Source organism: Melospiza melodia, chromosome 15 (assembly GCF_035770615.1).
Source record: "Melospiza melodia melodia isolate bMelMel2 chromosome 15, bMelMel2.pri, whole genome shotgun sequence".
Classification (NCBI taxonomy): Eukaryota; Metazoa; Chordata; class Aves; order Passeriformes; family Passerellidae; genus Melospiza; species Melospiza melodia.
This window is the reverse complement of record NC_086208.1, coordinates 14722828-14739836: the sequence shown is the minus strand read 5'-3', so window position 1 is coordinate 14739836 and position 17009 is coordinate 14722828. Positions and strand designations below refer to the sequence as shown.

Genomic DNA, 17009 nt, shown 5'->3' with positions numbered 1-17009 from the left:
GCTCTTGAGTTTGCTCATGTGTAGCTGCCACTGAGGGCTGTCAGGGGTGGGGAATAACCAGGTTACACAGGCAGGGCATGGGCTGCTGGTCAACCTCTGCAGCAGGGAAACAAAGAAAGAGAGATCAGCCACTGAAACCTGGCTGTTTCTCCACCATGAATGAGGCATGACCAAGCACTGGCTGGGCATCTCTTCTGCCCATGAACCACATCCAGAGCTGCTCTCCTCCTGCCTGTGTAAACTGATTTCAGATGGTGCTCGTGTCTCACCTGCACGGGGCAAAAGGAATTTCAGAACAGCCCTACTGCAACCATGCCCCATCTAATGCCATTTATGCATTGTTAGCTCCCACAACTCCAAATGCCCCCGTGCCTGGAATGTGATATAAGTACACACAGCAGGGAAAAAAAAACATTTCTGCAGACTGCATTTGACTTGTATCAAAATCCCAACGAACACCACATTTATTGTATTTTATTTACATGGTAGTCACGTGTAATATAATACAATACAGCGTTCCATTTGCAGTGGTAGGCACTATGGGTTTTAAAATGTCACAGCTCTTCCTCTGCTCCATCCCACCCCCTCCTCCCCATGGATGTGAGCTCCCTGTTGTGCGCTGCTCCAGCTTCCCCCTGAACCTGCTCTGGGACGGCTCTTCCCCAAAATCAGGTGAGGGAAGCTGCTCTGGGATGGCTTTCCCCCAAAACCAGGTGAGGGAAGCTGCTCTGGGATGGCTTTCCCCCAAAACCAGGTGAGGGAAGCTGCTTTCATGGGCTAACGTGGAGACTCCAAAGCTTTGGTGGTCACAGAGCACTGGCAGACCTCAGGGGCAGTCATGTGCGGCCTCCTCACCATGCTTTGCACCAGAACACCAAGTGAAGGCAACATGGGGCTGCAGCTGAGCTACAGAGCCCTAGCACAGGGAATAGGCCACCCATGGTGATCACAGAGCACCATTTGGTCCTGCTGCAGTAAGACTTTAGGAGGACAGCTGTGAGTCTCCACGAGGGATCATCCTCCTCCTCCTCCTCTGGTCAGGCAGGAAGTGTCACAGGTGAAGAGCAGGGGTCGTTTCTTCCTTTCAAGTTCACAGTTAGAGTTGTGAGGCACCAAAAGCACAGCACTGTTTGCTCTGAGGGGTAAATGCACTGCTGTTTGTGCGATGCCATACTGCAAGAGAAAATGGGTTTGGGGGGCTCAGGTATCCGTGGCAGAGAAAGATGCCTTTTGCTGTCCCACCCATGGGCAATTCACTTGGGAAGAACTAAGACATGCTAGGCTATATGCAACTCTCTTGATGCCCCAGAGGTTTCTGCTTCTGATCCAGGAGCTGTGCAAACATCGCAAATGAAATTTACACCACCTGCTTCACCTCAATACCGATTCGCTGTTGCCTGGGTTCATACCCTTCTGGTGTTTGCTGTCAGCAATTACTCAAATGAGTGCTTTAACCAGTAGAGATACTGAGAATTTCAAGCATCTGTGAGCGAATATTCCTGGGAAGAGGACTGTGAGTTGGAAGCTTTGGCTGTCCTGGAGCATGGTGTGTCCAGCAGCGCTCAGCCTGCTGACACTGAGCAAGGATCCTCTTACTCAATTCCTAATCACAGACTTTTGAACTAAATATTCTTACTGATGAGAAAATTCCAGCTTAGGGAACTCAGGGAGTAGAAATAACCCCTGTGAGTTTTAAGTCCATCCAGAACAAATCCCTGTGTATGGATTACAAGAAAGCTTTTCCAACTTCTCCACACCACAGATGATATGCAGAAATGACCTTCAAAATACAGTGGAGGTCTTTTCTTGGTTTTCTCAGCAATTTACAAGGAAGAAATAAAGGGGAAAATTCATGTATGAAGTTGCTATAAATTATTTGCCAAGTTGCAGCTGACAAGTTTCTTATTGCTTCTTGCCATATGCAGACACCAACTTTGTGCAGAACAAGTCCAGCACCACAAACTGTTCAGGGTAGGACAAAGCTTTTCCTTCTTAGGGTTGGACACCCTGCTCTGCCACACTTAAATCTGAATAAATGGGGGAAAGATCACAAACTTATCCCATCCCAAAGACCCCATCCCTGGGGTCACTCCATTCATCAAAGAAAGAGAGATTGAAGCAAAGCTTTGAGAAGCAAAACAACATAAACACTACAAACATCCTCAAGTCCTACTCTAAATGGATTGCTCTGTCCACAAGGCTTCTCCTGAATTCCCTGTGTCCTTTTGGGACTGAGAGATGCTCAGAGCCAAGCAGCCAAGGCAAGCCTGAAGCTGAAGGAAAAGCAGCCCATGTTCACACTCTGCCCCAGGAAACATCAGTATTGCTGCTGGGCAGGCACAGCCTCCCTCTGCTCCCCTGGATTCAGGGAACAGACAATGGCCAAAGATTTCACTTGGCATCACTAGTTAATAAAGAAGTACCTCATGTCTAAGAACTGCTGAAAGGCCATTTTTCAGCAAAGCAATTGTATTAAGACTCAGATTGGCTAGAAATGTCAATGGAATGATAGAGAACATCATTTGCAGCCTGGAGGTTGTAGATTTAGGGGATATAAGCAGAACAAACTGTAACATTTTGAACATATGTAAAACTGAGGGAGACCTGCTGGCATGCCAGGCAAATTTAAATGCCTCTCAGTAATATTTGCATGCCAGGATACCTCTCTGGATACCTTGTACTGACTTGGTAGAGCCAAGCTGTGCTTTGCCACTGGGGGAAGGAAGAACTGTGGCTCGAGAAAGGGAGCTGATGGTCAGTTTGGAAGGAAACACCCACAAACCATGGGTGTGGTGGAGTAGGGCTGTCCAGGAGCACAGAAGGGTGGATAATCCTTTCAGAGACACTGAGTGGCTCACTTTCCTCCTTTCCTCCTTGGATCAGTCTCAACCATCAGATAAGCATGGCTGAACCTGGCTCACACCACAAGTTCCCATCTTAAACTGCTGCCTGTATTCCACCAATTCTAAATTGGCTGCCAACAAAACAGGTGAGGCACAGCAGCAGGGTGGGATGCTGGGAGAGGTGAACCCAGATTTAGTAGGAAAAGCCAGAAGCCCTATTGCAAACCAGAGCAGGTCAGTATTATTGCTTGTAATCAGGGGTGCTCTGCCCTGTGCACAGAAGGCTTGTGAGCTCTGCACATATTAATCAGATCTGGAGAAAGAACAACAACAAACCTGCTGCTGTCTGCAAACACAGTTCACATGAAATTAGGGGGATAGATGAGCACAGCTGCATTTAAAGGCAGAGCAGGAGTAAGTCTGGGAACCCTTGTGAATAAAGAAACAAAGCTGTTATCACATCAGTCCAGTGAAGCATTTGCATGTGTCTTTTATACTGACAATTCCTCACATCACCTGCCAAGAATAAAGCAAGCATCACACCAAGAATGGCAAAGTCTGAAGAAAACACCAAGCCAAGCACACCCAGCTGTGACAAACTCTCATATGGCAGCAACAGCTGTGGCTGGCCTGGGGGCTAAAGCTTCACAGTGCTGGTAGGCTTCAGGTTGTTGTGGGCTGGCTGTGGAGTCAAACTGCTGCTTGTGAGATGGAGTTTCTGTGTCCCAAAACCCCATTTACTGAGAAAAAATGTCAGTCTGTCTGAGACACAAAGGTGAACCTTCAGCACATTGCTTCCACTGCAATGTGATGAACATAAAACTCTGATGGGGATAGGAGGGGGGTTCAAATCACATTCATTCCCTTAATTTTAATTTTTTCTGTTTTGCAAGGCAAAAGAAGTAAATGTATCTCAGCCATTTGGAAATACTCCAATCACTTTCCAAATGTCTGCAGACCATCAGTTCAATTTGGAAGCATTTTGAAGTGTAGCTAAGTCAGATAATGGAAGTTAATTCCTCTCTGCATCTTTCCCTTCTCACCTTCTGAGCAAGGTGAGAGCCAACCACGATGAAGAGCAGCAGCACTGAGGAGTTTAGTGCATCTCAGAGGGGAATGGCAGAGGGAGGTCCCCATTATTGAGCTGAACTGCCAAGAATGGAAGGTTTGTGATATTCAAGTGGTAATTCAAGTGATGGACTTCTCAGTCCCACTCTACATCCAAGATGTGCTGGGTAAAGTCAGAAAAATGGATGATTTCTATAGGTATTAAAAGAATGTTCTGGAAATGCACCACCTTGTTAACAAGGATGCAATGAAAACTATTCCAGTGTCATCTGCACCAATTTTAGATTGGGGTCCCCTTTTGATTCCACTGGGGCCATTCCAGAGTGGCATCTGAGCAAGGCAAAGGAAACCCCAACCTGCAGTCATGCAAGGCAACTGGTCAATCCCAGAGAGACTGCAGAATCTCAAGTAATTTGTTTTTCCAAACATCCCATTCCTTAGCAGACAGCCATGTGGGGAACACAGTGCTTGGAAACGCCAAAAGAACAATTCTGCCTCTGAGACTGAGGCCTCAACAAACCCCTGAATTTCAATGCCCTTGAATATGAAGAAACAATTTCCACCACCGGATATGGACCACACAGCTCAGAGCATGCCCCTGTTCCTGTTAATGGGTGATTTTCTAACTCCATCCTTGTTTTTTGAGTTTCCTGCATGGTTAAGGCAGTTGCAGGATGGAGGTGAAGTGCTGACAGGTCAAGGCCCAGAACACAGTTTGGGAAAAGGGGGGGGATGTCTGACACTCTTCCTTTGTTATTCTATAACAAAAAAAATTGGGTTGCAGGCAAAAATGGCTTGTGGTTCTGAAATCAGAAAAAAAACCCCAAAATGCCTGCTGGTGTGGATGAAGGGTTTGGTCTGTGTATTTTCTTTCAACTAAAGATCTGTTCTTAAATCTGTACCAAAGCACTGACAGCAAAGCCCTTCACACTGCAGGCATCAGACCTAACCCTGGGGAAAAAAAAAAAAAAGAGTGGGATGGGGGAAAAGATTTTCAAGAGTTCCATTATCAAAAGAAATAAAAAAACAATCATGCAGGAATTTCAAGTTACAGCTTAAAAATAACATAAGTAACCCCATTCAACTGCATCTCCCACACATACTAAGAGAAGAGATCAAATGAAAAAAGTAAAGAAAAATAAAAATGAAAATGTTATGTGCCCTGGAATCCTGTTTCTATAACTCCGGTCAAGGGAGACTTTTGACTGCAGCAACAAACCACAGCTCGTGAACACTGGGAGTTTGTTTTACATCATATCAATCAGCATGCTATTCTCCTTCACCTTGGACTTTCAGAGGGGAAAATCATGAAATTGTGAAAGGGGTTATGAAATTTCAAGCAATCAGGCTTTTAGAAAGGTTCTATTGTGTGACATTTGTGTTGGAGTCTGAAAGTGTGTGTATAGTATAAAATTATGAGCTAACATTTGGAAAGACAGCAGTCTAAGTAATAAATCTGCAGAATGGAGAGAACTGTACAGAATGATTTCAAAGGCTCGTTCTTGACAATTATATGTATTTTATGAGACAGTTATGCACCCTGTAACTTTTTTGAATTCATTGTTTTATGGATGCAGTTTCTCTATTTTAGCAGATCAGATATACTAAACCAGCATAATGGTCTAAAAAGCATCATTTACTACCCAACATAACAATGGCACTGCATAGCTTAATATTTTTTTTCCTTAAACTCCTTCATCAATTGAGTGATTCTTAATATGGCTGAAACCCAAGAATTAAATATCTGCAATTACAATATCTGTTGAGTATTTGGCACAACGGAGCTTATTGGATACATCCTTTTCTCCTGCCCTTATTGTTGCTGAATATGTAATTCTGTGCATAAACGGCAAGCACACATATAAATTCAATCAAGTGGAAGCAGTTTGATACTCCACACCCATGTTGGAAAGCTGGATAAGAGAAAAGTCTGCTAAAAATGTGCTGAACATGAGTGACAAGTTATCAACCCTCTGTAATTGTGCCAGCTCTGGGGTGCCCACTGCAGCAATGCACAAGGACTTGGGGAAGATCATCCCCTCTGCCACCTGCATGGAAGTGACATCCAGCATTTGACTCAACATGCCAGGTTACTCCTCTAAACATCCTCAAGTTCACAACAGCTTCAAAATTCACATAAAAAAAGGAACTCTTAATTACGATGCTAACCCTTAAAACCCTTCTGACATTTAGTCCATCAGAAACAATTCTGGTTCCTGGGAAAAGAAACCTCATCAAATGCCACCAATTTGCATTGCTTCCCAGCAGGAATGTTTTGGAAAACAAAAATGTGCATACAAAATAAGCCTGACCCCCACGTTTCTTGTAATCAGATGAAAGTTTCCCCATGGTTTTTGCAGGTTTAGGTAGGACTGCACTGCAGGAGCCAAGCCAAATGTGCTCCTGCATGGATGCTTTGTGGGGAGCTGAATGGAAGTTTGAGCTGCTCAGTGCTGGCCAGCCTCTGCTCCCATAACCCAGCCTTCCAGAGGGACTATTGTTTGTACTATTCCCATGTACAAACAAAATGTGGCATCCAGGAGAGATGATTCCATCTTCCTCACATGGCTCCCACTGAGAGTCAGTGGAATTTCTCAGGTGAAAAATAAAACACCAGTTGTGAGGGCTGAAGGATTAAGGTCAGTATTCCTCTCATCTTGTACACACACAGACACACACACACACACACACGCACACACACTTTAAAGAAAACATCCACCACACAATTTCTAGATTGCAAATTATATATATATATCTTTAAAAACTGGAGAGAACATCAACAGCCTCTCCACATATATATGTGTTCACTGAGTCACATAGAATATGAAAAAACTATATTATGTAAATCATCATATTATCTATAATTCTCCAACAGACAATTGTTTTTTATAGAGACACAGTGCATTCATTCTCTTCTTTAAAAACATATTATGTGTCTTCATTGGCTTGGTAGCATATTAGAATGAAGGCGTATGGATAAAAAATGCAGAGGATTAAACAAACCCCTTGAGTCACATTACGTTTGGGTGAATTAAACAGGATCCTTTCCCAAACTAGCATAAATAAATCCTCCTCATGGAAAAGTGTCAGCAATTTAAGGGTTAACACATACTCGAAAATAATTCCAAAAAAACCCATCTTATTAGAGGACTACACAGATAAGTATTTGGAACTCATCCCCCTTTAAAAATGACAGCACGTTTGGCAAGTGTGAGCAAACGTCTTGAACTCTACTGGGTTTGAGATCTGAGCCTGGTTATTCACAGACAGCCACAGGAGCTGCAATCTGTGAATAAGCCAGGCCTGGAAGGACTTGGATACCCCTGACAGCATTGCTGGCCACTGGGAAGGTTTCCAGCAGCTTTCAAGGAATTCATCCTGGGCTCGTGGCTGGTGACAGAGTGTGACTGGTGGAAGGGCTCCAGCACCGCTGCCTCTTTGCCATCGTGGATGCAGCAGGTTGGAGCAGCACCCAGCCTGGCCAGCCCTGCAGGGCCCCACACACCCCATCCCAACTGAGAAAGGACCTATTGCTGTTATCACCTTGCTGTTATCACCCTGCTGTTATCAGCTTGCTGTTATCACCTTGCTTTCTCTACACCCCGTGCCAAACTCTCCGCGGAATCTCTGCAGGTGCCCTCCTTGGAAGCTCGTGCTGTCACCAAAGGGGCTGGTGCCCAGCCACAAGGGCTCCCTGCTTTCTCCAGCACCCTGCAGGATGTCACAAGTGATCCCATCAAAACACTCTGTTCTCAAGAATCCTGGCTGGGTCTGGCTTTGAGAAAAAGACAAAAGTTTCCTGTGTTGCCGTTGCTGTTTTGCAGTTGTTTCTTCTTCCGTTCGTGCTCTCTCCTTGTTTTTATTAAAAAGGACCCTTGTATTATTAATATAGTTCACTCCTCCACAGTCACTATAAAACAGACTCCATATTTTCACACCACTCATGATCTTCAAGGTTATAGATAAATTTTGTCCTATGTGGTTGATTTTGGGGCACCGAGTCCCGCCCCAGATTGTCTAGGGTGAGAGTAGAGGCAAAAAACTCACTAGTGCTGAGACCACCTTCGTGGTTCTTGATGTATCTTTTATAGTTTTTCCTCAAGCACTGCCAGGTGGTTGTGTACAGGATGAATGCAAAGGACTTGAGGGCGATGGCAATGCTGACATACAGGTATCTGTAGACCACGTTGTCATACAGTGCACAGGCTCCTTGCTCCCCACAGAACGTGCTCCAGAACAGACACGTGGAGTCAATCCCAGCCCCGAAGATCAGAGGAGGTGGGATAAAACCTGCCAAAATAAGAGAGACAAGTCATGCTTCTATAAAGAGAGAGGACGTGATTGCAGTGAGTGGAAAGAGGGTACTTTATCAAGGCTAACAGTCCCAGCTGCAGCCTGTGATTTTAATTTTTGAAGTTCTAAATCAACCTGAATGAAGTTTGTGGATGAGCCTTTAGCTTGGACTTAACATCTGTGGAAGAGACGTTATATCCTGCTGATAGCAACATGCAGCAAGAATCTTATTCAAGTCTGAGTGGCTTTTATTAAGCTTCTTGTTTGCCTAATGAGACTAAGTGGAGGGATAAATGAAAGAGGAGGAGGACAGCCTTGCAGTTCACCATCTCGAAACTTGCAATTCTGCACTTTAGAGTGTTGCCCTGAAGGATCTCATAGCATTCCAGGTTCAGCACCTAAAATCAGCCTCAGCATTGAGATCCCGTTTTGGACTGTACCCTGATATCAAAACATAGCAAAAGGTTTTCTCTGGATCAAAGGAAAAGAAACAATAGCCCATAATAGATGTCAAAGATGCCATCAGAAAAGAAGGGAAAATTTCAGAGTGCCATTAAATGAAATATCACAGCAGGATTCTCCCACAGCCACTGCAGCTAACTACCGATGAGTGTTTCTCAATCATGGTTTGCAGAAGAGCTGCAATCTTCAAGCAAAGTAATCACTCCAATCTCATTTAACTAATAAAAGAAATGTTTTTCTTGTCTCCTTTCCCTCATCCTGCAGGGACACTGCAGCAACCCCCCATTTCCCATTAGCCTGATGGTGATTAGGACATCCACGCTCCAGCTCTGCGCTCCCCAGCCAGCCTGTGCAGCACTGGGAAGAAAATGTGAACATTCTACATAATGCAACCATTTCTCTACCTTCTGCTGTATTTATGGGCAGAGGCTAGAAGCAGAAAAACCCTGAAAAAAGCCCTGATGGATGAAGTCACTGCTGTGGGTTAAGGCAGTGAGCAAAGAGAGCATTGGATCTACTGAAATCCAACAGCAGGCAGGCACAACACCCCCCTGACAGTATCAATGCATCCGTAGGTGCTCTGATGCCTGAGACTCTATAAATACCTGTGACAGCAGACACAAGGAGTGCAGTTTTTAGACAGGAAAGTGTTTAATCTTGGATCTAGTTTCATCATTAACCTGGATTTCCAGGCTTAAAAAAGCTACCCTCCTTCAGCTTGTCACGAGCAAAGTAGTGACATTCATGACATGTATCCTAAGACTACAAATAAATTGGTTGTCTTCACTGTTCTCTGTGGTAACTGAGATCTCTTTATTTTATTTTCTTGATGACTGGAGCTCTGCAGATTTTGTTTGATCTTCCTTATATGTTGGTAAATGCAGGAATTAAGAGAGGTTATATGGGCTTTTGGTTCTCATTTGAACCAGTCATTAATAGCACAAATGTAGTAAGTAAAACCAGATGATAAAAAGGCAAGACAATCTGTTTGTTAGAAATACACATTCCAGTCATCATATCTAAAAACCTATCTATGTTCTGGAAAAAATATCACCACCAGCTCTGTGTTCATCATTTCAATGACTGGAAAATCCAGGCTGGGCTGGTTCTGCTTCTAAGTTCAAAGACACTTTTTTAGTTGAAACCTGTGAACAACCACACACTCAACCTGGATTTTAAAAATTCAGCTGGGCTCCTGCCACAAAGAAGCAAGAGGCTCTGCTGCTGACTGCAGTTTGTGTGCCCAGTGCTGCTGGATGGCACCTCAGGGGTAATATCCAGATCTGGCAGCAACTGAGGAGCCACATTCTTTCTGTAATAACAGAAAATAACATGTGCATCATAATTTTGAGGTGAGTCCCTGCTTGTTAACATGCTGAGAGATGCTGACACAAAGCTTTGGAGATGTGCAGGCTGAGCTTCAGGGAGAGCTGCCATCCCCACCTGCTGGCTCCAGGCTGGTGTCCACCACAATTTGGCCTGGAAAGTGCTCCTTGTAAAACCTGAAGAAGGATCTGTTTCCCTTGAACTCCAAAGTTACTCTCATGTGAATGCAGTCATGTGGAAAAACCTTTAGCAAACAGTGAGTATTTCAGGTTGTTTTGAGCAGAAGAGAGGATGAGAGACACACAGGAGCAAGTTTGGTGCTCAGAACCCCTGAGACAAGGGGGCTGAGCAGTTGCACTGCACACCAGAAACTCCTTCTGAGAGTGAAACACTGTAGGGTTTTGTCATGTTAGAGTAAGAGGCAAACAACATAAGCTTGGAGGAAAAAAAATCTAAGGAAGTGCCCTGGTAAGCAGAGGCTCTTCTAGGATGCACAGTGAACACCACCCAGAAAAAATGCATCCAGGATCTTAAAGGTCTGAAATTCTTTGCCATTCCAGACAAATCCATTCCGAACCTTTGGCTCCAGTGGCACTTTACTCTCTTCTCTGGGAAACTGCAGTAATGTTTTTATATGAAGACACTGTTAGGCTGCCCTCTCACAGCAGATTCCTATGAAATGAGACAATATATGCAGGAGGATACCGGGAGAATTCAGTCATGTTTCATGTTATTACAGTGAATATTAAAGAGAGTCAATCATGTACTACCTCTTACTGCAAAGTGTTGCAAAATTTTCTGCTCTCTATATATATTTATATATATTTCACAGCAGAAACTGTAGGGCTGCATAAAAAAAAGGTGCTTCTGTCTTACTGAAATCTATTAGCTAGGATTGCACCTTCGGGTCTCATACCTCCTGCATTTAATTCTCTCCTTTGGTGTAAGAAGCAGCTATTATCGCTGTCTTCTTAAGTCAAAGCTTAAAGGTGAACTGAAAAGCTTTTAAAATAAATCAGTAAAGCTATTCTCAAACCTCAGGTTGATAGAGGCACAATTTGGATACCCTTGCTCATACTGAAAAGTATCTTTCTCTTCATTTTCCGTGCGTTCCAGCTACATTGCTGATATGCTTCAGGATGTATTGTCTTATTTCATGGGAATCCCTTAGTGACAGAGCAACATATAAAGATTTGGATTTAAATTCTCACTATGGCTTCTTTACTGGAATGAAAAAAAAGAAATCTGTTCAACTTAAGTATACATGTCTGAGCCTGGTTTTAGAGGAATTCAGGATGCTGCTATCTCAGGAGGCTTCTCTCTTTTGAAAGGAAAAATGAAAAGCTAAAAATCTCCCCCCTCTAAGTATTTTCCATTTGGAAACAACAGCCCACAGCTGTCTTCCTTGCACACTTGTCTGCTGAGACTCCACATTCAGCCAGTCACAGCTGAAGTCAGGCCAAAACCCACGAGCAGCGCCATCAGCTAAAGAGAATGCTGTGTTTGCAAGGCTTGAACCAGAGCTGACCTTGGTCATCCCAGAAACTTCCCTTTGAGTTATCTGAGCTCTGGGCATGTTAACTTGAGGGAGCTTTTTGTATGGCTGCAGTTACTTCACCAAAACCAATGGACATCTAATTGGCTTAATTGTAAACTGGCCTGGGAGCACAATTTCCTGTTCAGCTTATGGGGATTAAGGTGTTAAAACAATAAGTAAAAAAATGAAGTCACTTATTCAAAGTGATGTCTGGTACTGCTGGATTTTCATTGCTGTACTTCCCAGTGTCTTGCTGTAGCCTAAAAAATGGCACTTTAGTCCCCAGCTCATTCCTTTGGGACCAAGGGAGCCATGCAGGGAAGGTGCTCTCTGTGCCCTGCTACAAAAATAAATTCCACTCCCAACATGCAGAAACCCTGGGCATGAGATGGTCCCACACAACAATGGATCAGAGGATTTTGCCCTGAACCACTGAAACTAAAGAGCTGAAATAGAAGAGCTTTAAAATAGGAGCCACCTCTTCCAGAGGGGAAAAAAAACCCAGCCAGAAACAAGCAGCAGCCTGGTATGTTCCCTTTAATTCATACATGAGGAGAACATACTGGGGCAGAGGAGGAGCCATAAGCATTTTAATGGGATATTAACTCACAGGAGGAAACAAGGACTCAGCTTCTCTCATTTTCCTGGTTTCATTTCTGAGGCACCCAAAGGAAGGGGCAAACTCACCATGTAGCACAGGTCCTGTCCCTCAAAGGAGGGTGAAAATCCATATCCCTCTCCTTCAGCAATATGCAGTGCAGCAGTAATTCTACAAGCTGCTGACACGTTATTAACAGCTACAGAAGAGAAACTGGTTGTGTGGGACCATGGGAGAAACAGCCATTTCCATGCAACACTGCATTTTCTTCCATTAGCACCACACAAATGGCAGGAAAAGTGCTTCAGGAGCCTTGGTGTGACATCCCTCATGGAGAGGGACCCCAGTGTGCCAGACCCCTCTCACGACATGGGGAGAAATTGTTCTGGAAAAAAATATCAGCACAACACAAATGGCAGGAAAAGTGCTTCAGGAGCCTTGGTTGACATCCCTCATGGAGAGGGCTTGGACACCTGTGTGCCAGACCCCTCTCACGACAAGGACAGCACTACAGAGTAGAAATCAGAGACTAGAAATCAGCTTCTGCAACGGAGTAGAAACCAACTTCTGCATGTTAAAAATGGAGTGTTCCAAGAAGGAACAAAGGGTGGGAGAGAAGGACACACAACTTTTGTACCTACCAAGCAACCGGAGCAGCAGGAAAAGCACCCCCAGAGCGTAAGACTTGAGTTCAGGGCTCACAGTCCTGCAGGGAGGAGGGAGAGAGAAATCAATTCCTGTTGTTCTGCTTTGATTAACACACCCTGTGGCCATTCTGCGCTGTCAGCCAGGATGCCACCAGCACCTCTTCAAAAAGTCATTAATGGGGTTTTTCTTCTGCCTTCTCCTGAACTGCCTACAGCCCCAAAAGTAATTGCATTGGTGATAGGCTCAGGAATTAGCCAAGTCATTAATAACAACAGCTAATGTTGACATCGGATGTTTATAAGCTCCCCATCAAATTTTCAAGGCTGCAGATGTTGAGGACTGGAGGGAGAGAAAACTTTTGGTTCTGAAATTCCCCAGACTACTGGGAACAAGAGAGGGAGGGAGAAGGGTGGACCAAAAGGTTCAGTCAGCTTGGTGATTCAGAGAGGAAGTGCTCAACACCAGTTTTCATGCAGTTTGCAGTGCTTTCTGCTATGAACACAACCACTGCTGCATTAAGAGTTATCCTTCAAAGGTGCTTTAAAAAAACACTCATGGCAGGGGTGGTTCTCTGTATAAATACACTGGAGGAGCACCAGCCAAAAACTGATAAAACAGAACCAGTTTTTAAGACAGCTTTTAAGTTAGGAGAAGATCCTTCTGATCGTCTGCCCTCCTCTCACACATTCATGGGCCATGTAATATCACACCATGACTTCTGTGTGAAGCCTGTGACCTAGGGATGAATTTCAGCAGTTTCCAGGCAGACCCTCACACTTTATATCCAAAGCCTTTATGCCAGGAATTATATGACCTTGGAAAAATGTTCCAATGGTTAATGGGTTGGCTCAAATAGGATTCTGCAGTTGGGTGAGAAATGAAGGAAACAGAGCATTAAAAGTTTGTTTTAATGAAAAAATAGATTATCACATGGAATATTCACAGTAGGCTTTTAACTGGTGGTGGTGTCCTTCCATCCACTTTTCTATATTTAAGACCAAAGTCAATCCCCATACCTTAGGCTGGAGTAAGAATTGCCACTTGGAGACATCTCCTTTTTCTCACTGACTACAGCAGTGACCAAATGACTTGCTAAGACAAGACATTTAATTTGTAGACACTGAGTCCATTTTTAAATAGCCATGGGAGCTGCCAGTGTCACTTGTCACTGCTCTGGACACCAAGGACACATTCATATGCCACAACTTTCTTTAAGTAATGGAAGATGGCAGTTGCAAGAGAGCATGAGGTGCTACCTGGCTCAGAGCTCTCTGCTGTACATTTGGTACATTTTGTCAGCTATCAGTGATTCTGAGTGAAGTTACAAATCTGGATGTGTGAATTGTTTATTTCCTACAGCTCCGAACTGAGTATGTTTCATCTTCCCTTTGCTTTTCTTATTCCCTGGTATTCTTCCTGGCTTATCTCATTTGAAAGCAACACTAAGATGTCTCCATGTTGTATCCTAAAGGTGCTGGCAGCTTCCTTGAACAAAGAACTCTTCAAACTCTAAATTGCTTTTGTCACAATATTTATCATGAGGAAATTTGATTTCCCTTTAGCTACCGGAGATGCAAAGAGAGAAATGAACTAGTAGGTGGAATATCTCATTTTGTATCCTGCAGGGAGACATGCCCTCACAGAGCTGTTCTGTCCAAAATCCACTCAAGAGTGTGTTTCTAATACAGACCTTATTGATTGAATTTTATTGGAATTTTCCAGGCAGCAGAATGGATCTGCTATTTATGCCTCTGGTTATTAGTCTCAGTAAGTGACAGCTTGGACAGCTAAGTAATTTTGGATAAATGTGGGCTTAGATATCTATGTATATCATAAGGTGAAGTGTTTCATATGTCTGGAAATAACACAAGGTCAGTTATTTGAATAAGCTACTTTTGCCCACCTATTCACATTGGCTTAACTCAGACATGTCCTTCAGACTTCCAAGTTCCTTATGTTCTTGGACTTGGTCCAGGGTGAGAGAAGTTAAACTCCAGTCAGGGAGGTACTCACCAAAGCTAGCTTTAAATTTTTCTGTGGTTTCTGTGGTCTCCAGATGATCTCAAAAGGTGAGCCTAAGCCTCTCTCTAAGTCATTACATGCTGAGAACATGGGGTGGCAATTCTGCCCCTCTCCCAATGCAGCTGTAACCTTCTTACTAGCTGGATTGGAAACTGCACATCTGTATTTCCATGTTAGTCCCAGAAGAACAACCCTGCCACCATTCTCTGCAACATGCCTGCAGGAATCTTGTCCTTTTGGGGGCCCAGTCCCACCTCACTCTCTCCACCAAAGGAGAGCTTGAGTAGTTTCTGTTTTCTCTCCAGCAGCTCCATACTGCAGGCCCTGAACTGGGGCCATGCCTGGCTAAACCAGGCAATAACAAGTGAAAAAAAATAGCTTAGAGAGAAAATGGCTTGAATGGAGGTTCAGTTCAAAGTCAGGGGTCTGGGGACAGTGAGCTTGGTGTAAAAGGCAGAGGTCAGGAGCTGTGTGGGACCCTCAGCTCCTCCCTGTGCCCTAGAGTCCCTCCAGCCATGATCCCATGCCAAGAGCAGCCCCATCTGATGAGGATGGTGACTGATGGCCCAACTTGGTGAGAATGACTGATGCCCACCTGATGAAGATGGTGATCAAAGTACCACCTGATGAGGATGATGACTGATGGCCCACCTGATGAGGATGATAACCAAAGCCCCACCTGATGAGGATGGTGAATGAAGCCCCACATGATGAGGAAGGTGACCAAAGCCCCACCTGATGAAGATGATGACCAAAGCCTCACCTGATGAGGATGATGACGGACGGTGTCTGCGCCATGGCCCCGATCATGCTGCAGACGCACATCACACACAGGAATGTCAGGAAGGCCTCTTCACACCCAGGGCTGGGGCACTTGCCAGGAACCACGGTGGCGTTTTCGGGAGGGACCGAGGTGAGGCACGAGCAGCCACTGAGGTTCTGCAGAGGAGCACAAGGAGTCAGGAGAGGGGAGAGCTCTGATCCCACCACTGCCCTTTGTAACAGGGCTTGTCAGCAGCAATGCCTAATCCTCTAATGGTCAATTAAATAACTCCTAAGTGCTTGTTGGAGGGGGATTTGGAAAGAGTTTCAGGAGCATCAGAGCTGACGCATGCTGCCAGCAAGGGAAAGCTGTCCCTTGGCTTGTTTCTTTTCTTCTGCTCCTTTCAAGTCTCTCCCATAAATGTCACGGTGACAGAATTATTACCCAGTTCTACCTCTTTGGAGGAGAATAAAGAAACAATCTGTGTCTCTGTGACAAGGAAGATTCCCCCCATTATGGTTCTAATTACTTTCTTATTTACCTCCGTCCTCTTGGCTGCTGCAATTAAACTGAAGCACATTAAATGCAGGTATATCTGCAGCCCTGCTCTCAGCTGCAGGTTTGGGGACTGCTTGCAGCACCTCAAACCCTGGGCAGGAGCCACCCACGATGGGTGCTGCAGCTCACCCAGAGCTGAACCACCACAGCCTGGCAGCAGGGAGGCTGCTGGACCTCAGTGCACTCCAGGACTAATAAATGACATCTGGTTCAGAGGGATTTGTGTTGCGCTAAAAGCTCAAGTCAAGCAAGATAAACTTTATCAATATGTGATCAGAAGGAGGGTGGAATGACTGCATTTTGCTTTGATCTCTCCAGCAAGTGCAGGATGTGAAAAGAAGCTTTGTTTGCCAGTCACAGACTTAAGGATTTTTTTTTTCCCCCTTATTTTCCAACTCGCCCTCCTGAATTTCTGAGTGGGGGATGTCAGTGCAATTAAGGCACACAATACTACCAAGAAATCCCTTAACGAACACAGAAAGAAACAGTCATTAATGATTCATGGCTTGTCTTCACAGGCCCGCTGGGTTTGCAGTCACATGTCTGGATGAGGAGCAACGTCATAAAATATAACATATTGAAAAGCAGCTCAATCTCCTCCCCTTCTCCCCTACCATGTGCAAGCAGAAATTCCTTTGCTTTCCTGCCAAAGGGGTCCCCTTAGGACCATACAAAAGCACACTTTGTGGTTCACTGCCTCCAAAGATAAGGATCAGCAGGGATACCACTCCAACCTTTCTGACACCAATCTCTTTCTCCTGCACAGGAGTCAAATCATTTTTTTTCCAATTAAGTGCACAGAGGACAAGAGAGACTGTGGTGCAGCACTCTAGGAGAGCTGGAGCAGACATGCAGGTGCCTTTCTGCTGGCAAGCAGTAATTAAAATAACA

The 17009-nt window shown here is 44.6% G+C and overlaps 1 protein-coding gene across 1 annotated transcript in view; it reads right to left on the bottom strand.

The window, feature by feature from the left end:
• Positions 1–470: 470 nt before the first annotated feature.
• The window catches only part of SLCO3A1 (solute carrier organic anion transporter family member 3A1), a 140702-nt gene continuing 124163 nt past the window's right edge, over positions 471–17009 (bottom strand). Inside the window, exons 8-10 of the mRNA XM_063169893.1 lie at positions 15561–15736; positions 12769–12833; positions 471–8201 (exon numbers count right to left, since the gene is read on the bottom strand). Coding sequence (XP_063025963.1) covers positions 7822–8201; positions 12769–12833; positions 15561–15736 — 621 coding nt within the window. The 3' untranslated portion in view covers positions 471–7821. The remainder of the gene's footprint in view (positions 8202–12768; positions 12834–15560; positions 15737–17009) is intronic.